At 39.0% G+C, this 24,207-nt stretch overlaps 1 protein-coding gene across 2 annotated transcripts in view; it reads left to right on the top strand.

Annotated features, from left to right (window-relative positions):
- MLLT3 (MLLT3 super elongation complex subunit) overlaps positions 1-11,281 on the top strand; it is a 224,070-nt gene extending 212,789 nt beyond the window's left edge. For both annotated transcript variants that reach the window (XM_065406709.1, XM_065406708.1), the window contains one exon: positions 11,150-11,281. In XM_065406709.1, coding sequence (XP_065262781.1) covers positions 11,150-11,281 — 132 coding nt within the window. The remainder of the gene's footprint in view (positions 1-11,149) is intronic.
- The last annotated feature ends 12,926 nt before the right edge of the window (positions 11,282-24,207 follow it).

The raw sequence follows: 24,207 nt of genomic DNA on the forward strand, positions 1-24,207 counted from the left end.
CATAGGAGACAATTGATTACTTTGGTGTAAACTAGTTGGTCAGAACTAAAAAAGCTTCAAATACTCTGATAGCATTATATAGTGGTAAGAAATGACTTGCATTATATTCTCTCTGCATTCAGTGGTCTCGGCATTGTCAGGTACTGTTGGATTACAAATGGGTAGAGATGAAACAATTCACATTATTAACAAAGCAGAAGTAATTGTAGTACAGATGGCTTTATTGTGTTTACAGCAATTAGATACCACAGTGATAGGCACTTTATTGAGATTTTTACCACTTCCAATTGATTGCAATCACTCAGTAAATTTATCAACACTTTCATAAGTACATATAAAAACAAAACACTTTGCAGACCTTCAGCATTAATCCATGAGTGCATATTTGCTCACACATTCTTTTGTGACTGATCATCAGAAAGCAGTGCAAGTTCAGTATAACATAGAAGATCTCAGATTTGGATATTTCTAGTTAAACAGGACCCCGGCTGACTGTGTCAAATTTAATCTCTAAGTATATTCTTGTCCAAGTTCAGTATGTCTTTAACATATTGTTGTTTCCAATCACGCTTTGCTGCTAGAGTTCATTTGCTCTTCATCGCCAATTGAAGAAGCTTCTCTCACCAAGCAAAATGGTGGGAAAAACTAACTCCAGAAGGGCTTGCATAACTCAGCAGAGCATAGGACCTAGGTGGCTGGAAGTGGCAAGTGAAATTTTTTTTTAAACCATCTTTAAAATTATCTTTAAACCATCCACAAACAGGAGACAGAGGTGAAAGTGAGCCCTCCTCCCCCCCAAAAAAAGTAGGGAAATGGGTAGGACAATCCAAGTTGTCAGTAATTTTAGTTTCTCTTCTTGGCCTAATGGCATTGAAGTTTCTTATGGAGGTGAGTTTTCTGTCATTGGTGGAAAGATGGTGGTTTAAGTCACGGAAGCAGCTTTTGTGCCTCATAATGGAGCATCACTAGTGTTGGAGAGGTTACTTGCTTTGATTCCTCACTCCCATGTTGGAGAATGAGGATGGAGACCCTCTGAAGAGCGACAGAATTTAAATGGGGATCCTCGGCATCTCTTTCTGACTATGAAGAGTAAAGAAATGTAAAAACAAAAACCCATGAATTATAAATTGACCTCAAGATTCTCCAGGGCAAATGTTATTTTATGCTAATTGAGTTTCTCAGAGGATTGAAAGCACTCATTCTTTGACCTTTGCTTCGTAATGTATGTGAAGAGTGTGATTATGATACCATAATGCATGTCTCAATCTAGCTTAGTGCCTAATGAACTCCTGTTATAAATGTTAGGTTTATTAAGTACCAGTACTGTCCAGCACCTTGTGAGATCGTTGTTCTACAGATCCTGTCCCTGAGCTGTGAATGTGCCCCAGGCTGTTAGTACAGGTCCAATGAAAGCTGAATTTATGGGAAGGTTATTCAGGCAAAGACAGTGGTAAAATGTTATTTTACTGATGTAGCTAGGAGTTGTAAAATATTGGCCACAAAAGGCTTCTGCCATCCAATTAAACTAGAAAAAAGAGCAGGAATAGTTACCCATTTTCTATGTTAGCAAACCCTCTCTGACACCAGGACTTATTTATAGTAGTAACTTCATATAGAAAAATCTCTTAATTCCTTGATTGTTGGTAACAGGACTTTACTTTTAAAGAAGGCTTTGGTCCATCCATATTAGAGAAGAGCAGAGGGAGGAAATATGGGAGAGAGAAACTGGAGTCTATCCATGTAGGGTTTTAAAAATGAGGGCAGTTTTGAAGTGGAACCTAGGATGTAATTGAAGGACTATGGAGAAAGATTCTTTGGGAGGAGGTTATGGTCTCTTTTGGTATACAGAAGAGCAGGCAGCAGTATTCTGCATGTGATAGTCTGAAGAGCAGGGACATAAAGGGGTTGCAAGTCAGAGGAAGAAAAGAAATGAAGGCATAGATGAGGACTTTAGCAGGGTTAAAGTTGAAGCAGTGATACTTGTAGGCCATGGTGAATATCTGATGAGAGATGTAGCCTTGAAGAATTGAGGACTATGGAAGGAGGAGAAAAGTTTTGCAGGCTCAGTTGTCACCAAGTCTATGAATGGCGATAGCAAACAGGAGTTCTCAGTTGAAGAAAACAGTAAGAAAGATATAGCTGATTGAGGATGCTGCTCTTGCCCAAGAGAAGCAATTCTCTGTGAGACAATTAGTTGAAGGAAGCTGAGATGAGTGCACAAGTTTGAGGCAGGGAGAGCAGACAGGAGTAGTATTATACGACATTATAGATGTCAAAAGATACATATTTGAGTAATATCAATGTAAAGGTGGTAGTTAAGGCTAAAGGTACATATGAATTGGCCAAGAGGGAGAATGTAGATGGAAAAGATCAGATGACCAAGAACTGAGCCACATGAGAAATCTATTTACAAGTATTTGTGTGTGTGTGTGGGGGGGGGTGCTACCAGATAGAAATTGCAACAAAAATCACATTTAAAAAATAATCTTCCCCATTTTCTCTTCTAGGGAATATGTATGATAAATAGAAGGGACTGAGATTTCTTTTAATAATGCAACAGCTTTTATGCAATTAGAAGTGAAACAGCAGCAGATTAAGTTAGCCATTTACCAATACTCAAGCTTACATCTCAACCAATGTGTTCAAACTTGGTTCCCTGAAGTTAGGTTCCTGAATCCATACTTAGTCACTATGGGTGAAATCCTGACCCCATTGAAGTCACTGGGAATTTTGCCATCAAATTCAATGGGCCAGGATTTTGACTCATACGTTTAGGGACAAGGGGGCACATCCTCCACTCATGTAAGCTGTCATAGTTCTGTCAAAGTCAAGGGCTTTTCCAAAACAGTGAGCACCGTTGGGTATGTCTACACAGTCCATGGGAGTGAGCCTCCCAGCATGGGTTAACAGGCTCAGGCTAATGGGTGAGCTCTAGAAATAGCTGTTTAGACAGCGCTTTGAAGCTGTGGCTTGGGCTGGAGTTTGGGCTCTGAAGCCTAGGGATGGGGAGTGACCAATGGAAATTGCAAGTGCTCAGCACCACTGAGAAACAAACCATTCATTTAGGTATCTAAATATAGAATTAGGTGCTTAACTTCAGGGGGCACCCAAGTTTTGAAAATGTGGACATCTGAGGGAAGCTTGCAAATCTGGGAACTATCAAATAGTTTAAAACCCTCCAAACATTGAAAATGGGTTTGTCGTCATTTGCACTATAGTCCCCTCATGCACACATGCTCATTTTCTTGTTTAAGACAGATAAATTGTTGCGGCGTGATGGATGGTGATAAAACTGAGCCGGAGCGACGTTATGTAAACAGAATTGTACATTAAAGCGGAAAAGCAAAGCTCACAAATGGGATCTTTTTGGACTTTGCTGCCTGGATACTCAGAATAAAACATTTTAATGTTGTGTTTCTAACATTATAACTGTCAGGCTTCCTGGCAACTAATCTAAACCTTTATTCTTTTTCTAGTATTTTTAATAGCGTAAGGATGTGTGCGCTAATATTAGACGTCATGAACACTACTCTCGTTGGCAGGCAGTCAAGAACTCCAAAATTTTAGAAGCTTTTCATAGATCTCTCAGGGTCTATCCTGATTTATTTTTGTACATCTCTTAAAACTTTTGGGGTTCATTTCACTCTGATTTATCAGGTGCCCTTGATACAGTGGATATATTTCTTGAGACCAGGATGAGGGATAGGGTTAAAATGTTTGTATTAATTAGTCTGGGGCTTAAAAAGCCTGAGGTAGATACTGCTCAATAAAAGAGGTTTTTATCTGTTTTTTTTTTAAAGTTGTACACGTTTCTTAAAAATGCATGTTAACACTCTTAAGTGTTTTTATATTTAAAAAATCAAGTATATTGTTAGGGAAGTTAGCCAAGGGTACTGTTTTGGCACAGTATCACAGAGAAACATGTTAAATAGAATTCTTCAAAGGAGGGCTACCTTCTCCAATGTACATAAACTTGATTATGAACTAGTTGTTGTATTTGGAGATGATGCATTAGTGATGTGGATTACATTCCTAACTTTACAAAAGGAGGTTGGACTGTCTCTAAAAGAGAGAAGTTGCCACATATCATAGTTATTTGCTGTCTGGTATCTAGTATTTTGTTTCATCATTTAACATTTTGCTCTTAATTTCAGTGCAGGACCTGAGGAGCTGGAAAAGGTTGGGGTTGGGTGGGTTGTTAATGATAAAATGGATAGATGAAGTAGAATGTATTAGATTAAAAGTCCCACAGTGGAAAAAAACCTAAACCTGAGAGGCATAGCTTTAAATGAAGTGCAGATAAACCAGAATCAATTTCAGGAGTAGTGTCTGAACTTGGATAATCGGTATTCAGAGTTCTGACCTAATTGAAATCCAAACTGAACCTTTTTTCCCCACCTGGGGAAAAAGAATGTATGTAGTTAGTTAGAAAAAGCATTTTTAATTCTGAAAGAGGCCTTCTTCTCTGTCACTCTTACCTTGTTTCCAAATGGTGCAGTCCAATCCTCCAGTTCAGAACCCCACTGCACATTATTTCATTTAGCTTAGTATAGTAAGCCTCTTCCTCTCTGGTACAGGCAGGAAGAACCATTTGTTGAAAGAATAAAAATGGGAGGGAGAAATTAAACAAATGTTGTCTTTGGATTAGTCACAGCTTTATTTTTTTAAATAAGTTATTTACATTGCACTACAACTATTATATTTTTACCAGATTTGTCATTCTAATCTATATTCTGTCCATCATTTGTATTTGGAGTGTTTTTCTTCTACTGTTGAAAAAGGAACAACAGGTTAGATAATGTGCTCAAAAACAAAATAAGGAATCTATAACAACAGATTGTTTCATATAGGGATGGGTCAGAATCCATTATCTATTATAGAATCATAGAATATCAGGGTTGGAAGGGACCTCAGGAGGTCATCTCGTCCAACCCCCTGCTCAAAGCAGGACCAATCCCCAACTAAATCATCCCAGCCAGGACTTTGTCAAGCCTGACCTTAAAAACCTCTAAGGAAGGAGATTCCACCACCTCCCTAGGTAACCCATTCTAGTGCTTCACCACTCTCCTAGTGAAAAAGTTTTTTCCTAATATCCAACCTCATGAAAGCTTGCAAGTTTGAAATAAAAGAGCTCTTCTACACTGCAATGAAACACCCCCAGCTGGCCCATATCAGCTGACTCAGGCTCAAGGGGCTTGGGCTGCAGGGCTATAAAATTGCATTATAGATGTTTGGGCTGTATGTCCATCATAATTGTGTGCAAGTATATTGTAATACAGCATAGCGTAATGTGCACAGTATGATGCAAAGTTTTAGTGAAACTGATAGATGTTTGTCTGAATAAAATTTAAACGGGCTGTAATTTAAAATTCAGAAAGAGTAACTGAGTCTCATACTAAATTGGTAAAATTCAACATCAAATGAAAAGTAGAACTGCATGTGCTGAAAATGTTTATTACCGCAAAAGCCAGAGCTTCTAATGAGGATCATGGCCCCATTGTTCTATGTGCTTTACAAATGCATACAAAAGCAGAGTCCCTTGCCCATAAGAGCTTACAGTCTAAGAAAAAGTTTACATAAATATCTTCAGTCTTGACCTGTCCAGGATTTAAAGAAATCTCCTTAACAGTTGCCCATATAAAAAAATTCTACACAAATATCCACATTTTCAAGATCAGCAATGTCCTGAATATTTTTATAGTGTCAAATGTACCAAAGTTTTTTTTTAAATAGTTTAAGTTAAGTTCATTAGTTTCTCTTGTAAATTGGGGAGCTAAATTCACCTATATACTCTTTGCTCATGCTGTAGGTTCCAAAATCCCCTCACATCTGTAATATTTGACAGTTGCATTTGCAGAGTAGTTAAATGATATTGTGCCAAGAAGTTTCAAGTGCATTTGAAACTCTTGGGGAAATAGACATTTGAACTGAACCTTTTTCTTTAAATATACTAAACAAAGAGGTTATTTTTCCTCTTCCTCAGAAAATGAAATATATGCTTCTGTTTGTTCCTTTTCTGCTTCCTCTCATCCTAATACTGAGTGTGAAGGCTTTTTTCTATAAAATCCATAAAACGCTATTTATTACACTATTGGGTTGCCAAGCACAATCCAGTTAGCCAAGACAGAGTTGTCTGACCTCAATAATGCTGCTATAGAAATTCATTCTGTAAGCGTGACAATTATGTGTGTGTTCTTTCAAGGAAATTCATATCCACAGTTAATTACCAATCAGTCATCTCACTGTTTAGGAACTGAGTCGTGAGAATAAACTCTAAAGTGGAAGATGAAGTTTCTTTAGACAAATTAGAAGTTTCTTCTACTTACTGGCATTGACTTTTTAAAAGATCCAACTCAGGAAAGCTAGAGTTGTAATGTTTGAAGTCAGGGAATGAAGAACAATCTATTTGAAAAAGGGCTAACTTCTAAACAATGGAATAAATCCCTTGCAACAAGGATTTGCTCCATATAACTTGATTCTTGGGCTGGGATAAGGAATTCTCTACCCCAACTAAATGAGCTGTGTATAGCTTGGGTGTGGCTAAACATGTGGAATGGACATGACAATGAGTGTGTTCTAAATTCCCAGACAGCTAGAGATGGAAAGAATGTGGAGAGAAGTAGTGGTCCTCTCTGCTCCCTCTGTGACTTTATTCCAGATAATCCATGTGATTGTAGATTCACTGGGGTTGCAGCTGCCATGGTACCACATCTCCCTCAGTGTGCCAGCTGAAAGAGGTGCCTTGGGGTTCTGCCTAATGAAAAGCAGGTGCATGTGGAGTCTGATTCCATGAGCTATCACTTGCCCCTTCCTCACTGTCAACGTTTAACAAATAATGGTATTCCTCTCCTAAGTGTGACTAGTTTGTCTAGTTACACGCCATATAGCATACATTATTCAGAGTTAAATTTTATAGAAAATCAGCTTTCAGCATAACTGCTCCTTCCAGATATAAATGATCATTTACGCAGGCTATGTCTACACTGTCAATTGAATGGCAAAACTTTTGTCTTTGTTAAACCCCCCCTTTCTCCACCCCACCACCCGAAAGACAAAAGTTTTGCTGCGACAAGTGCCAGTGTGAACAGCATGTTGTTGGCAGGAGCACTTTCCTGCCGACAATGCAAATGCTACTCATTGGGAGTAGAAGTTTTTTGTTGGCAGGAGAGCCGACAAACAGCACCTACACTGCACGACTTTTAGCGGCACAGCTGTGATGACACAGCCATGTCGCTAAAAGCTGTGTAGTATAGACCTATCCTTAGTGTGAAATGAACTAGCTCACTTATGCTCTTCACCATTCCTGGCAAGACCCCACCACCCCTTTTCTGATGGGACATGTCTGAACACTAGGTAACACTGCTCTACAGCCAAAACGCTTCTGAAATAAATGTAGTCAAACTTTACTAATTCTGGGTCACTGAGAACGAAAATGATGCTTAAAATTGTTGATTGGCTCTAGTTTTCAAGATATGCTATTGGGTCTGTATATACGACCCTTGACTTGGGAATGGCGGAGGATAAGTGAGTTATAAAGGGAAGGGATCTCAATTTAAACCAGAAATGACTAAAATACATCTTTGACTGGATCTATGAATAAATCTATGACTGGATTTGGACAGTACTTGCTTTTTAGGCAAAACAACGAATGATGCAATCTGAAGCTGGTATTGCGTCATACATGATATGAATTGCATCATGTTATTCCTAGAAGTCATGGATGATGCAATCATAACGAAGCTTACATCACTCTGCTGAACAAATTGCCCTATATCAGCTCTAGAAATCATACAGTGTCGTGCTCTCTTATTTGTCAGTGTTTGATTTTGCAAAGGGACACATTTCTGTTTAGCCAAAGTGAGCAGAGATGCCTCGTACTTGTGTGAACAGTGCAGATAACTTCTGCTATGTTTGTGGTGAAGTGACTTTTGCATCACAAAAGCGCAGTATAACCGCTATGGTTAAGAAAGCCTATCACCTTTATTTTGGCTGCAAAATTGGAGATCAGGACAAGAGGTGGGCCCCACACATATGCTGCAACACTTGTGCAACAAATCTTCGCCAGTGGTTGAACAGGAAAAGGAAATCTATGCCTTTTGCAGTGCCAATGATTTGGAGAGAGCCAACAGATCATACCAGCAATTGTTACTTCTGCATGGTGCCTCCAGTTGGGAAAGGTGTGTCAAAGAAGAAAAAGTGGACTGTGCATTATCCAAACATTCCATCAGCTATACGCTCAGTACCCCACGGAGAACAACTGCCGGTTCCTGATGCACCAGAATCATTCTCACTTGAGTCAGACGAGGAAAAGGAAGAGGATGAAACTTCTGGTCCTGAACCATCAATGTCACAGGACCCACATTTTCTCCCCTCCTCCTCCTCTGAACCACACCTCATAACACAAGGTGAACTGAATGACCTTGTCAGGGATTTGGAACTACCCAAGAGTAAGGCAGAGCTGTTGGGCTCCAGACTACAGCAGTGGAATCTCCTGGCAGATGATGTTAGGGTTTCCATGTTCCGTGACCGTCAAAAGGATCTTGTCCCATTCTTCTTCATGGAAGGTGATCTTGTAGCCTGCAACAACATCGATGGTGTGATGGCAGCCCTCAACATCGTTCACGATCCAGATGAGTGGAGACTGTTCATTGATTCATCGAAGACGAGTCTTAAAGCTGTTTTACTGCATAATGGCAATGTTTTGCCATCAATTCCAGTTGGTCACGCAGGCCATATGAAGGAAACCTATGACAACATGAAACAACTTTTGAGGTGCATAAACTATGACCAACATCAGTGGCAGCTTTGTGGCGATTTGAAGGTTGTTGCTCTCTTGCTTGGTCTGCAGGCTGGATACACAAAGTACTGCTGTTTTCTCTGCGAATGGGATAGTCGTGCAAGAGATTCCCACTACATCAAGAAAGATTGGCCACTCCGACAGTCATTGGAGACTGGGAGGAAAAGTGTTCAGCATCCACCACTTGTTGAATCAAGGAAGATTTTGTTACCACCCTTACACATCAAGCTGGGTCTGATGAAGAACTTTGTCAAGGCCATTGACAAAACACAAGCAGCTTTCAAGTACCTCCGTGGAAAATTTCCAAGGTTAAGTGAAGCTAAGATAAAGGAAGGTGTCTTTGTTGGTCCTCAGATTCGTGAGCTTCTTCGAGATGATGCATTTGACCATGCACTGCGTGGCAAGGAAAAGACGGCATGGAAAGCCTTCCAGTTAGTGGCAATAAATTTTCTCAGAAACAACAAGGCAGACAACTACAGGTTGTTGGTGGAAAACCTCCTCAAGGCATACAAAAGCCTTGGTTGCAACATGTCACTAAAGATACATTTTTTGCACTCTCATCTAGATTTTTTTCCACCGAACTGCGGAGCAGTGAGCAACGAGCACGGCGAGCGATTTCACCAGGACATTGCAACAATGGAGAAACGCTATCAGGGCAAATGGAGCCCATCAATGCTTGCAGACTATTGCTGGACAGTGACAAGAGATGCTCCATTTAACGAATACAAGAGACAAGCCAAGAAGCGCCGAGTAGACACTGAATAGGACTAAACTATGTACATAATAGTTTTTTGCCTTTTTGTTTCATAATAAATTTTATTTATATAACCCTTTTGCTGATTTTTAAAGTGTTACATAAACAGGACAAGTGAAATATTATCATGTAAAGCAACCATAAACACATGAAAAGACCTAGGTTTACAATTTATGATTAAAACTCTATCTACACAATATACATAGACATAAAATGTAAAAAACTTAAATATCTTAGAAACAGTAGCCAATCAGTTGTTTTAATTGTCATATTTGAATTCAGCACATCAAAATACATAATAAATAGCACATTTTATCTCTGAAGCAGACGACTTCTCAAAAATTGTAGACCAGTGTAATCTGAGCAATATGTGTCTCACCAGGTAAAGGAGTTTCCCCTTGTCTTCCTGATGAGATTAGTTTGTGGTTTAACTTTAAACACCTGTTTTGGTTTACAATATATCATACTTGATGTAGAGTTGTTAATCCAAAAGATGTAGCTTATATTCCTGGAATTAACAATTGATGCAACATCTGTTGAGATTTCCACTGTAACTGAACTTGTGAAGTTGTGTTTTGTGAAGTTTTGTTTTAAACTGGTAACTATTTTGTAAGGATTGTTCCCCCCCTCCAAGAGTTTATGGGGTCCCAACAGTCATCAAAGGCCAAGTATTACATAATAAGCTTGATAATGTTATCGAAGTGTCAGGTAAACCAGACCCACGTATGGGAAAACAGACACCAAACATACATAAGACATTTTATAAACAAATATATTATTATTTTATATATGGTGCCCCTAGGTGGACATGACTCCATTATGCTAGGGCAGTACAAATACATAAAAATGCCGTCTCTGTCCGAAACAGTTTACAATCTATTATTAGTAGATTTAAATATACACAGATTATATAATTAGTTTTAATGTCAGTATATTTATTGCCGTAGCTTACGACAGTGCCTCTTTCCTTCTCTTTTACCATTTTGTCTTAGCCTGTGGTACTCAATTTCTGTCTTGTAAAACTCTTTGACCTTGTTTTCCTCTTTAAAGGTAAAGATATTACAAATGTACTTGCAAAAGGTTTAATACCAATCATGTCCTATAATAACAGAATTCCTAGCTATGAGCCAGATAAATGCGCTAGACACAAATTTTACCTCCACACCTCTCAAAGATTTTTTAAAATAATTAGTTAGCAATTTGTAAAAGGCTTTTACGATTAAAAAAAAAACTCTTCTCAGTGCTAATAATTATTGTTAGGTGTTAATTCCAGATGGAAATTAGCTGAATCTAGAGTTTGGCCTTAGTTTTGGATACCCTTATTGGTTATGTTCTGGGGAAACAAACAGTTGTAGTTTGAATTAAGATTCTGTTTTGTCAAAACTATTAGAACTTCAGGGGAGGGATGAAAGGGGAAATTAACATAAAAGGTTCTGATTTTGTTCCATTTGTTGTTTTGGAATTGTGGTCTTGTGGACTTGTTCATATTCATTATACAGTAATACTTTAGTAGGAGTATTCAATTGTGCAGTACATCGTAAAAATATGAAATGGGTGGAATTTTCACCTAAATATTCTTTTTCTCTTTCTCCTCCCAGATTGTAAACCTTATAGAAGAAACTGGACACTTTCATATCACAAACACAACCTTTGACTTTGACCTTTGCTCACTGGACAAAACCACAGTCCGTAAACTACAGAGTTACCTGGAAACATCTGGAACATCCTGAGGATACAGCATCTGGCTGCATCAAAAACTGTTTTTTAAATAAAACATTCAAAGTGATGCAACCAAAATGGGAAAAAAATAAACCAACCCTCTTCAGCTTTATTTTTCTTTAAAGCCAGTCATCATCTCTTGATAAAGGAGAGGAAAAGTGACAAGACTCAGAGGATCGCTCTTCTCACCAAGGAAATGCTCTGGAAGAGTTAGCCTGGATAGCCTTGAAAAAAAAAAAACACAAAAAAACCACAAAAAAACTTGTTCTTAATGAATGTGTATGGTATCATGTATCTCTCTGTGGTGTTCCAGTCCACAAGACGAATGCATGTTCAACACACTGCCTTATTACATAACTGATCTATTTATTATTGCATACATATATTCTAAAGTCATTGAGGGAATGACGCTACCAGATGTTACAAGTACTCGGGTTCCATGTATGCTCCTTTGATGCAGCACCATCACAAGCCTAGTAACCTTACTCATGTTAAAATGCCACTTATTGCTGACTTTCTCTAATCACTTAAAACACTATAGTCTTGTTTCCACTTTTGCAGTTCCAGGAAACAAGGTATGAAGTGGGGGACCAAAAAGTGGCCCTAATATTTGTCTCCAGTCTGCCACAATGGGTTGGACCACAGGTCCTTGGCTCTATTCATTTATTGATCTTAGACCATGGTAAAAAATGCACCAAATAGGATCATATGACTTGCTGTCTAGCCTTAGTCAATAAACCAGTAGGACTTGTAACAAAAAAGTGTTACTGTGTACTGTCCTGAATCCAGCATTGTTTGTCATCAACATTCTTGTGTCTGTTTTAATGTTATAATATTAGATATATATAAAAGTGAAGGTGTTCTACAGGATCACCATAAAAGGAGGAATACTGGTCCTGTTTTCTAAGGAAATGTTGTAAGAAAATTCTTAATTTGGAGCTATTTATTACTGCGAGTTTCAATACTCTTCTGCTGCCAGTGTGTGACTCACCTTTACCATAAAAACTGTTGGCATAGTATTTTTGTTTGTTCATACAGTACATGGTCTGATTAGACTTTTTTTTTTTACATCTGATAAATTAAAATCCTTTCTTTGAAAAAATATCTTCGTTGTTATACAGTGACATGTTGGAATATATATATATATATATATAGATATAGATATAGATATAGATATAGATATATATAGATAGATTCCAAATTTCAGTACCTGTTGAGTTATCTGCTTGCGTTTCCAGAAGGATTTCTTGTCTGTGAAAACAAATGTTCTTCCATGTACACTTCCTTAAAATGAGGAATATTTTGCATACATGTGCAGTCCAGAGAATTTACAAATAGTTTGAAATCAATGCTCTGTGATCTCATTATGATGATTTCATTATGAAACCGTCACCTCTTTATGGGAAATTAAACTCTTGATCCTGATGAAAAGAGAATGCAATTAAGAAATACTTCTGGATCCGAAGGTTTGTTCAGCCTTAAGAAAACGTGTTTGCAGAGAGGCCAGTATATTTCCCATGTATGCTTACATGCCAGATGTAGTATATTCATTCACACAACGGTAGTATCTGTATGTTTTATTGTTTCATGTACATGGTTTTGTGCAGTACAGTGAAACTAGAGTCCTGCTGGGGTTATTTCTTCATATTCAAATGGGAATTATTAACACTGTTTCTTTAAGTCCAAAGAAAATCGTATATTTTATTTTGGGGTTTTTTTCAGTTTTTTAAATTTAAAATGTTGTTTAACCATACTCCCATGGAAAGTCTCTTTCAGGCTTCCAAAAGAACAAGTGTACTTTTTTCAGTAATGTTATGACTCTTATTGACGATTGGCATGAAACATACTTGAAGCGTTATGTTGTTAAGTCCACGTCTCAATGTGCAATTGTTGTGGGAAACGTCTTTAAAAATCATTTTGACATCGGGAGGATGATGATGGGAGGGTGGGGAAGGCATGTTGGAGGGTGGGGTTAATTTTTGTCAACATTTTATATGAAAATGTTTTGAAATCTAAAAGCAATCTTTAAAAAAGTCTTTGAACTAATAGTGCACATTCAACTTACTACCTTTTTAGTTAAATCAGATACATGTGGAGTCTGGTCCATTTTGACTTTTCTAACTAAATTTTGTGGTAAAAACTCTTGAGCTTCAAGAGGGGAAGGGAGCCCAAGATTTCTTCTCGCATGAATTGAATATCCTGCTGTTTTAAATAACTGATGAAATAAGTCATGTTACCCATAGAAATACTAGCCAACTTCTATTGTACATATGAATGGGGGTGGAAGGGTAGGGAAGCCCATATAAAAGGGAGACTATTGCAATAGCAATATAACGTTACCTCTGAATTTCATATAAATCCTTGATCGTCCTTAAATAAAATCTTAGTTCTCTAATTTGATAAGATTGGAAAATAAACAGACTGCAGCTGCATTTTGTGTGTGTTAACTGTAAAGTGAGTTTTCCACAAAATTCTGATAGAATAAGAGTCACTAAGCGTTGATCTCTTTAAAAAACAAAAAAGTTTTACATTAGCTATTTTCATCCAATTTTGTATGCAGAAACAAAATAAATCCTTTTTCAATTAATTTCAAATAGTCATATTTCTCTCAAAAGAAAAATCATAAAAACCCTACCTAAATCCACTATGTTTATGAGCATTGATCTTTGGGACCAGTTAAAAATTTTTCACATACGCTCTACCTTACAACTGCTACATTAGCTTTTAAGTGCAAGAGAATAAAAGGTTTGGGATTTCATTTAGTACCGACCTATTTAAAAAAAAATTAACTGAATGAATTTAGATAATGGATTAAGTTGACCAGACAGAGGTTAGCAGTAAGCAATATTTTAAAACCCTCTTTTGCATCACTAGTTGAACACTGTAATTAGAGAGTAACAATTGTATATCATGGAAAGCACAACTTTATTCTTAAAGACTAAGATTTATTTGAGCATAAGCTTTCGTGGGTAAAAAACCCACTTCTTCAGATGCATGGAAGCATGGATGCATGCATCTGAAGAAATGGGTTTTTTACTCACGAAAGCTTATGCCCAAATAAATCTGTTAGTCTTTAAGGTGCCACCAAACTCCTCGTTGTTTTTGTGGATACAGACTAACACGGCCACCCCCCTGAAACTTTATTCTTGAAACTAACTAAATGTTCACCTCAGAAATTGGCTATCCAAGGAGGATAACATTTTAGTAGAAGTTTGGGTCACGTGAAAACTTCAACTTCTCCTAAATTTAAAAAGGTGTCTTAATCCACCTTAACACAAGAGGAAACTTCTTACAAAATAGACCTGTATTTGGTGGCACAAGCTGTGGTAAAGAGGTTGAGCAAAAAATAAGTAAAATTAATTGAGAATCAAAGGTAAAGCATGAAATAACTATATTTGTGCTGTATCGGTAACTGTCTTTGAAGTGTAAGAGGTGTTTTAGTTATTTCCATCTGTGAATTTGTCCCTTTTTATTAATTTAGGTAAAATCTATCTTTATACATTCAAAAGTAAAGCAAACATAGTACTTGTGGTTGGCGAGATCCTACATAATATTTTATTAAGACTTCATAAGAAAAAAGATACTTAGGACAGATTTTAGTTTTCAGAATGAAATTAAGTATGTGACAGTCTGTTTCAGGTCAGTGAAAAGTGTAATTATTATCTGGATTTCTTAGAAGCTACATTAGTGTTCTGACCTCTTGAAATACCTCATAAATTTCAAACCCTATTACTTGGAGCTTGCAGAGCTGATGGGAAAGTAGCTAGAGGTCCGTAGAGAAACATGTCCTTTTTTGTTGTCATGTGCGTTATCTCATCCAAGCAGTGTCTGGAGGAGAATGTTTGATTTGCTCTCGTGTTATATTTCTTTGTTCCATCTGGATTACTTTTCTATCTTCCATCACTTGCTTGCATTTTAATTGTGTACCGTATCTTTCAGCAGGCTCGTATTTAAATCTGTATTTTTGTGTGTGCATATTGGTCCATTGACTTCTACAGCTTGATGCTAAGCTGGAGTTGACTTAGACTCCACTTAAAATTGTATTATTTACTCAGTCACTTGTGGCTGCTCCATCCAGTCTGTAGTTAGGGGACTTTGAGAGAGTGGATTTTAAATCAGAAAGACAAAGGTGCTACTGTCTAAAGTGTAAAGATGTATTTTGGCACTCCTACTACAATAAACTGAAATAGAGGCTTATGATGGAAATGCTGACAGGCCCTTAACCATGGCAGGAGCTACCAGGCACTATAAAAATAAATAATGTAAAACTTATTCTAAAGATTAACAAGTACAAGACAGATGTGTTTCTGAACCTCAACAGTTTCCCTAATTGTTAAACCGTATATATTGTACTTCGTGAAGGTTTTTACGCGGTTTTAACAATAATTCCTTAGCACAGACTGTTCATGGGTGCCCATTTCCCAGTGCTGGATAGCGTACCTGGAAAATTTACTCTAGGGCATGAAAGGATTAAGAAATTCTAGTGGATGATGGGACTACAACTCCTATTTCTGAAGCGTTTTTGTGTTTGCATGTGACTTAACCAGTGCATTAGTGCAGTTAGAACAAGTAAGTTTACAAGGCTGGCCTTGTGAGTGAGAGAGCAGACAAATTTACATCAAAGCACAATTATACAAGGGCCCTGCATTTACTTGAGCAGCAAGAAGTGCCAGAGTGACTAGACAGGAAGGAGAAATATTACCACAATGAGAACAATGCCCTTTCAGTTTTGATTTAAATAAAAAAACATTAGGTGGCTGAATATAATTCCTTACATTAATGGAGAGAATACTCTCTCCCCTTAAACAATTTCCAAAAATACTGTTTGCTGATCAGCACTTAGATCTTGTTTAAGATAGCAGGACACAATATTCAGGGTGGAGGCTCTTCAGTGCATTATTCGTATAACTGGGTTGTTGTTGACCCTAAGGATCTGAGGGTTAAGTGGATTGTAGTAGGGTACAAACATCTGAGTTATCGTGAAATGGATTTGAGACACTAATATCTGATTAATATTCATGGTGAGTATTCTATCTAATCTATTCGCTTTTTCTACATCAGGCTGATTCATTCTGCCATAAAGCAATACCTTTACTTTTTTTTTTTTCAGCATGAAGACTGAGCAAAGTGAAATGTTCATCTGTGAATGCAACAGGAGGTGCATTTTCATCATGATGGGGATAGCTCAAGCTGGAAATCCCACTCTTGGATGTCACTTCAAATGGGTCATGCATTTTCCTATGTTCCATCACCCAACCTGTGCTGTAAAGCTGATCCTTCCATTAATAAACTTGGCCCTCATCTCTTATAAGAGTATGGCATAAATGATTGCCTTTCATCATTACTGCTGGATGCAAACAGAATTCAAGGTCTGTGTCCCGTTCAGGAAATTGTAGGCTTGTTAAGTTGTCAATTACATGTTTCTGTTAAGACCTAGAAGTAAAGCTAATCTCCACCAAAGGGGAAAGAAAGATGTACCGGTACTTAAAACTTAAAACTCCCCACAATTTCTCCCCTTAAACAATTTCCAAAAGTTTCTAAAGGTTAGAAAAGGGAATACGCACAAACCATTAAGAAAAGAAATGAAAGGTACTGAAAAGATAAAACAAATGAGTTGTACTAAAAGCCTGGCTGTGCAAGTAATAAGGTCGTAATGGTGATATTGATTTCAGTGCAGGGCAGACATTCCTAGCACATGTGGTTTGTGTATCTGTGTCTGAGTGGGTGGTCTAGAAAAAAGTGCTAAATACAGCAAGATGGCTTCGTTTTTGAGCAGTGGAGGGAGACCTTCAAGACAGGCTCAGCCAGTGTCATCCAAGGCTCTCCAGGATAAAGCAGCTTTCCGTTAGCTTTGTTCTCAGAGGCTAAGCCGTAACTTTCCTTATTCATTTAAATATTTGAGTCTCTATTCTGCACAGTATCAGTGACATGGCAGGGGTTTTAGTGTTGGTTGGTTTTTTGGGTGGGTAGTTTTGGGGGGGGGAACTTGTACATGGAATTTAGTAAATTTTTCTATTTATTCTGTCTGATTCATTTTCTCAGTATTTTGAGTCTGTAGTGTCTCCTTTTAAACTTGTGTTACTTTAAGTGTAGCATGGGGAAAAAAAACTATTTTCGTTATAGGATCACACTTTATTAGCACAATCCATTAACAAAAGCTGAATTACAATTACACTTCTTTGTAAGTACATACGATACCAGTGTGAATACCACACCAAATGCCAGTCTGCAGTGACAAGCCCAGCCTGATGATTTGTAGAGCCCTCTGCAGAATATCAGAAGTGAGGACTCCTGGATACTTTTACATATTATCTAGATGTTCTTTTTAGTAGGGTATCTCATTAAAATGTGTCATTAGTGCACAGGTTGAGCTCTTTTGTAAAGCAGAAGGTTGGTCTTGTGCTTGAGGCACTGGATTGCTATTCACAAGATCTAGATCAGTGGTTCTCAAACTTTTGTATTGGTGACCCCTTTCATACAGCAAGCCTATGAGTGCGACCCCCCTTTTAAATTAAAAACACTTTTTAAAAATATTTCACTCTATAAATGATGGAGGCGAAACAGGGTTTGGGGTGGAGGCTGACAACTCGCGACCCCTCCAAGTAATAACTTTGCAACCCCTTGAGGGGTCACAACCCCCAGTTTGAGAAGCCCTGATCTAGATTCAGTACTTTGAGTAATTCTGTGCACAGATTCCAGTCTTGGTGCCAATGAGTATGAGATTGGATTCTTTTGAATAACATATCTGCAGGGGGCTAGGTCTGCCCCGACCATCCTCTCATTGTCAAGGATATAAGGGCCACAACCCACACTTAGTTCCTTTTTGCCAGGCATTGCTGCAGGACTGAACCTGGTGTTGTCCTTTCTCCCAGCAAGTTAGCTGATACGCTTCTATAGTTAGGATTAGTTATTGTTAATAGTTAATGTCTTAGATAAATTTTCTTTGCCCATTACCACATGGAAAATAATTTTCTAAACTTACTCACAGTAGTGGTAAGTTTTCACTTCCCCACGTACAAACCTCATCACCCCCTCCCATCATACAAGAACTTTTTAATGGCAAACCCTAAATTGCTGGGGTTCAACATCTGCCCCTCTTGTAATGCTGTAGATGGTAAATAATAGCCTCACTTGATGCCTGATGTGCTTGGGGGAGGAGCAGCATTCAATTTGCAACTCTTTCTCCAAAAGGAGTCAAAAAGCAAGGGAGGCAGAATTTAAGCTGTTTCTCCTGGAGATGGCCATGCAACCCTTATGGGCCCCTGCCAAGCTCTCCAAGATGCTCCAAGTATCAGGCCCATTCCACGTATCAAGTGCTCCGGTGAGCCAAGACACCACACTGAGCTCCCAGGTGACATCTCACAAGCCTCACTCATCACCCATCTCAGTGATGTCCTCAGAAAGGGGCCACAAAAGGAACACTGCTGTACTCCAAGGACCCAGGGATGGAAAGACTCCCCTAAACTTCACTCTTCTAAAAGCCTGAAGATGGAGTTTCACCATAGTATCCTGCACAAAACCCAAACCAGCACTAACGGTCTCTCTCACACAAAGGACTGTGTTGGCTCTGAGATCGACAGTAAGACACCAAAGCCATTGGCACAGAGTACCGTGTCACCCTCCACCTCTGCATTAGGAGCTTCGATACCAACTACCTCAGTAGCAAGAACCAGCACTTTGGTATTCAACCACCTCCTTGATACTGGACAAGACTGCACTGCAAGGTAGTTTGAAGGCTCTTTACGTTGGCACCCATGCATTGCATGGTGTCCAGAGACCTTTCACTGGAGCCAGTACCGTACTCATCTCACACTGAGGGGCTGTGGAAGGTCATTATCAAACCACCCGCAGCACTGATGCCACAGCAATGCAGGCCTGACAGTACTGCACCTGTGCTGGAAGAAGTGTATTCATTTTCCTCCTCAGAAGGACAACGCAAAATTTCCTTCCTGGAATGTGCCACTTCACCCCCATGGGTGGCACAGTGGGAGTGTGGCAGAGAGTCAAGGGACGAATCCTTGAGGGATACCAGAAGACCATCAGGGAATCCCCCACATAGTCCTCAGCTATATGTTTTGTCTCCACACTATCCCCTATCATCTGTGACTGTACTGGTCCCACTGGGGGTGAATCCATATGCAAGGAAACCCACATCATTGACAGCGTCGCAAGCCAGATTCCCACCCAAGACAGAGCTTCAGCCATCTCAATCTCTGTCTTGTCCCAACCTCAACTTTTGGAGGAACACAGTGGTGACTATCACTCTTCTGATCAACAGCATCATCTCCCTTTCTCACAAGTGCTTACAGACAACACCACAGTGATGCATTACACCAACAGGCACACAGCAGAGCCAGGTCTTCTCCACTCTGCCAGGAAGCCATATATCTCTGGGATTGGTGTATCTGTTATCGGATCACATTGGTGGTCCTTCCTCTTCCTGGAATGCAGAATACCTTGGTGGACCAGCTCAGCAGAGATTTAATTGAGACTCCACGGATGGTCCCTTAAGACCACATTCTTTCACAGATGTGGGTTTCCACAAGTGGACCTGTTTTTGACATGCCATTGCAAATGCCAGAGCTTTTGTTCCGAAGGAGACATGAGCCCAAGCTTTAACAGATGCCTTTTTCTTTCTGTGGACTCCAGTTCTGATGATTGCCTTTCCTCTGATACCTGTGATACCTAGCGTGCTGAGGAAACTGAAGCAAGGCATTAACTGCATCATCTTTGGGGCAGACATTTAGCTACAAAGCAGAAAATAATTAGACTAGACTGATATACAAGGCCAAATGGAAGAGGTTTTCTGTCTGGGCAATCCAACAACTTCTCTCACCATTGACAGCTCCAGTTTTTGCAATATTGGACTATTTACTTTCCCTGAAGCAATCAGGATTGTCCCTAAAATTAATGAGCTTCTGGCAGTAATCTCTGCTAGTCATCCTTCCATCCAAGGCCATGCAGTCTGTTCATGTCCCAGGGTGGAGGATAGAGTCATTGCAAGACCTCATCCAAAGTTTCTAACCAAGGTAGTCTCCAACATTCACAATCAGTCACTTCACCTCCTGGTTTTCTTCCCTAATCCACATTTTATCCTGGCTGAAATGAAACTTAACATTCAAAATATATTATGAGAGCATTGTCCTTTTTAATTAACTAGGACCAAGCCATTCAGGTGAAACCTAGACTCTTTGTGACAATTTGGCTAAGATCCCTCTGGACACATTAGGGCTCATTCCACTAGGGTTCAAGTGGTCTGTGCAGCCTGTCTGTGTAGCATTCCCACATCAGAGAGATGTAGAGCAGCAACATGGAGCTCAGTCCATACATTTACTGCTCGCTATTCCCTGATTCAAAAGCCGATGCTAGTTTTGGTAGGGCAGTCCTGCAATCTCTATTCAGGTAGGACACCTGTAGCCCTCCTCCAAGCAATTGGACAACTGCTTGTTAGTCAACTAGAATAGAATCTATATGGGAAATTACTCGAAGAAGGAAGACTAGTTACCTACCCTACATCTACACAGCTTCCCCAACCCACTCTCAGTCCCTGCTAGTCAGACCCCTGTTCTTATGGGATTCTTGTTTAAGGAATGCCTTTTCTTTGATATATGTATACCTAGTGTGCCGAGGAGAAACACTAATGTGGATTGCAACTACCCCACCTCCATACCCTCTTCTGTGGGAAGCGAGTGGGCGGCCAGGACACAGGTATGGCCCTGCTACTCAAAAGAATCCAATCTCACATACAATGTGGTGTATGCATTGCAAGAGTGAAATCTGTGTGGACAACACATCCTGAAGAATCACATTGACTATAGGGATAGTAACCATTTTTTCTTAGCTCTGCCACAGACTTCCTGTGTGACCTTGGACAAGAATTTTAACCTCTGCTGCCTCAATCCCCCATCTGTAATATGAGAATAGTACTACTTTTCTCCCATCCTTTGTCACTCTTGTCTATTTGGAATGTAAGCTGTTCAGGGAAGGAATTGTCACTATATGTATTTACCACATCTAGCACAAAGGGGCTCAAATGTCTGTTGGGGCATTTAGAGGCATGTACTCATGAGGATTTCCTAAAAGAAATAAAAAATCGATCTCTTTCTAATTGCATGCATGAGATTTTAAATGTTTGATTTTCAAAACAACAAAAAATATGAGTGTTCTTGAAAGGTGCTGGGTTGACAAGACTGAAATACTCTATAAACAGCACAGACCTGGTACAAATATTGACAGCACAAGCTTCTAAAAAAAGGCTCAGCCCAGTTTTGGAGGGCTCACATCATCCAGCAAGAGAAAAAATTAGTCTCTATAGTTTATTCAGACCTGTCCTCACTACTGATAATGCCAACAATGGGCCAGTTGGTGGAAGTGATTTTTGTGATGTAGATACTTGCCTTTTAGGAAATGTAAATAGTATATTCTCCATCACTGGTAGCCTTTTAAGTCAAGGATGGACACCGTTTTAAAAAATAGGCTGTAGCTCAACTGCAAGTTAGTCTAAATGCAGGAATTACAGGGTGGAATGATACAGCCCCTGTTACAGAATCAGAAGTGTAGGACTGTAAGGGACCTAGAGAAGTCATCTAGTCCAGTCTCCTGCACTCAAGGCAGGACTACGTAATAACTAGACTATTCCTGATAGGTGTGTCTCTAACCTGTTCTTAAAAACCTCCAATGATGGAGATTTCACAACCTCCCTAGGCAATTTATTCCAGCACTTAACTACCCTGGCAGGAAGTTTTTTCCTAATGTCCAACCTAAACCTCCCTTGCTGCAATTTAAGCCCATTGCTTCTTGTCCTATCCTGAGAGGTTAACAAGAACAATTTTCTCCCTCCTCCTTGTAATAACCTTTTATGTACTTGAAAACTGTTACCATATCACCACCTCAGACTACCACCATTCTCTTCTTCAGATTAAACAAACCCAGTTTTTTTTTCCAATCCTCCCTCATCGGTCATGTTTTCTAGACCTCTAATCATTTTTGTTGCTCTCCTCTGGACATTGTCCAGTTTGTCCACGTCTTTCCTGAAATGTGGCATCCAGAACTGGACACAATACTCGAGTTGAGGCCTTATCAGTGTGGAGTAGAGCATAAGAATTACTTCTCATGTCTTGCTTACAACACTCTTGCTAATACATCCCAGAATGATATTCCCCCTTTTTTTTTTGCGCAACAGTGTTACACTGTTGGCTCATATTTAGCTTGCAATCCACTGTGACCTCCCAGATCCCTTTCTGCAGTACTCCTTCTTAGGCAGTTATTTCCCATTTTGTATGTGTGCATTCGATAGTTTCCTTCCTAAGTGGAGTACTTTGCATTTGTCCTTATTGAATTTCATCCTATTTACTTCAGACCATTTCTCCAGTTTGTCCAGATCATTTTGAGTTTTAATCCTATCCTCCAAAGCACTTGCAACACTTCCCAGCTTGGTATCATCTACAAACTTTAGAAGTGTACTTTCTGTGCCATTATCTAAATCATTGATAAAGATATTGAACAGAACCAGACCCAAAACTGACACCTGTAGGACCCTGCTAAATATGCTGGAGATCAGATTAAATTATCATAATGAAGTGGTGGATTAAAACCACCAACTCACTTCATATTGACCTTCAAACTGCCATCAAAAGGTAATGACTTCCAGTCAGCGCATCATACCAGTTACTTGCAGGTGAGAGGCTCTGAGCAATCTAGTCCCAATGTCTTTTATTTCATAGAACTAGTGATATGAGTAAGACTTGATGCTTTGTAATCTGCAGCTATGTGAAATTTATCCTCTAATCCTTTACTTATTTTTTCTCTATATGTGGGTAGAAATACGAAGTGAATTCCTATTAATTCAAATAACTTGAGTCTGCCCAATGGTTTAACAGAATCATGTTCTTTTTTTAACTATATAAATACTAAAATTTCAGATGCCCCAAGTGAGATTGGGGTCTCATTCTGCTAGCCACCATACAATACGTTTTTAAGAGAACGCCCTTGCTCAAAGGAACTTACAAAAATAATTCTAAATTAATTCTTTGCATCAGTTTTTACTGCACAGGTTGTGAGGGAGATTCTCTTTAGGTGACAAATTTGAGGAACTATCCTAGACTGAGGTGTCAATAGAGGACATTTTGGAACAAAGTGATAAATTAAACAGTAGTAAGTCACCAGGACCAGATGGTATTCACCCAAGAGCTTATTTTTTAAAAAGGCTCCAGAGGCAATTCTGGCAATTACAGGCCCGTAAACCTAACTTCAGTACCAGGCAAATTGGTTGAAACCATAGTAAAGAACAGAATTGACAGATACATAGATGAACATGATTTGTTGAGGAAGAGTCAACACAGCTTTTGGAAAGGGAAATCATGCCTGACCAATCTATTAGAATTCTTTGACGGGGTCAACAAACATGAGGACAAGGGTGATCCATTGGATTGAATGTACTTGGACTTTCAGAAAGCTGTTGACAAGGTCCCACACAAAAGGCTCTTAAGCAAAGTAGGCAGGCCTGGGATAAGGGGGAAGGGCCTCTCCTGGATCAGTAACTGGTTAAAAGATAAGAAACAGAAGGTAGGAATAAATGGTCAGTTTTTACAGTGGAGAGAGGTAAGTAGTGGGAGGCCCCAAGGACGTGTACTGGGACCAGTGCTGTTCAACATATTCATAAAGTGATCTGAAAAAAGGGGTAAACAATGTGGTGGCAAAGTTTACAGACAATACTAAATGACTCGAGATAACTATTAAGTGCAAAGCAGACTCCAAAGAGTTACAAAGGGATCTCACAAAACTGGGTGACTGAGCAACAAAATGGCAGATGAAATTCAATGTTGATAAATGTGAAGTAATGTACATTGGAAAACATAATCCCAACTACATACAAAATGATGGGTTCTAGATGAGCTGTTACCACTCAATAAAGAGATCTTGGCGTGACTGTAAATAG

The sequence above is a fragment of the Emys orbicularis genome, chromosome 6 (assembly GCF_028017835.1).
Source record: "Emys orbicularis isolate rEmyOrb1 chromosome 6, rEmyOrb1.hap1, whole genome shotgun sequence".
Taxonomy (NCBI): Eukaryota; Metazoa; Chordata; order Testudines; family Emydidae; genus Emys; species Emys orbicularis.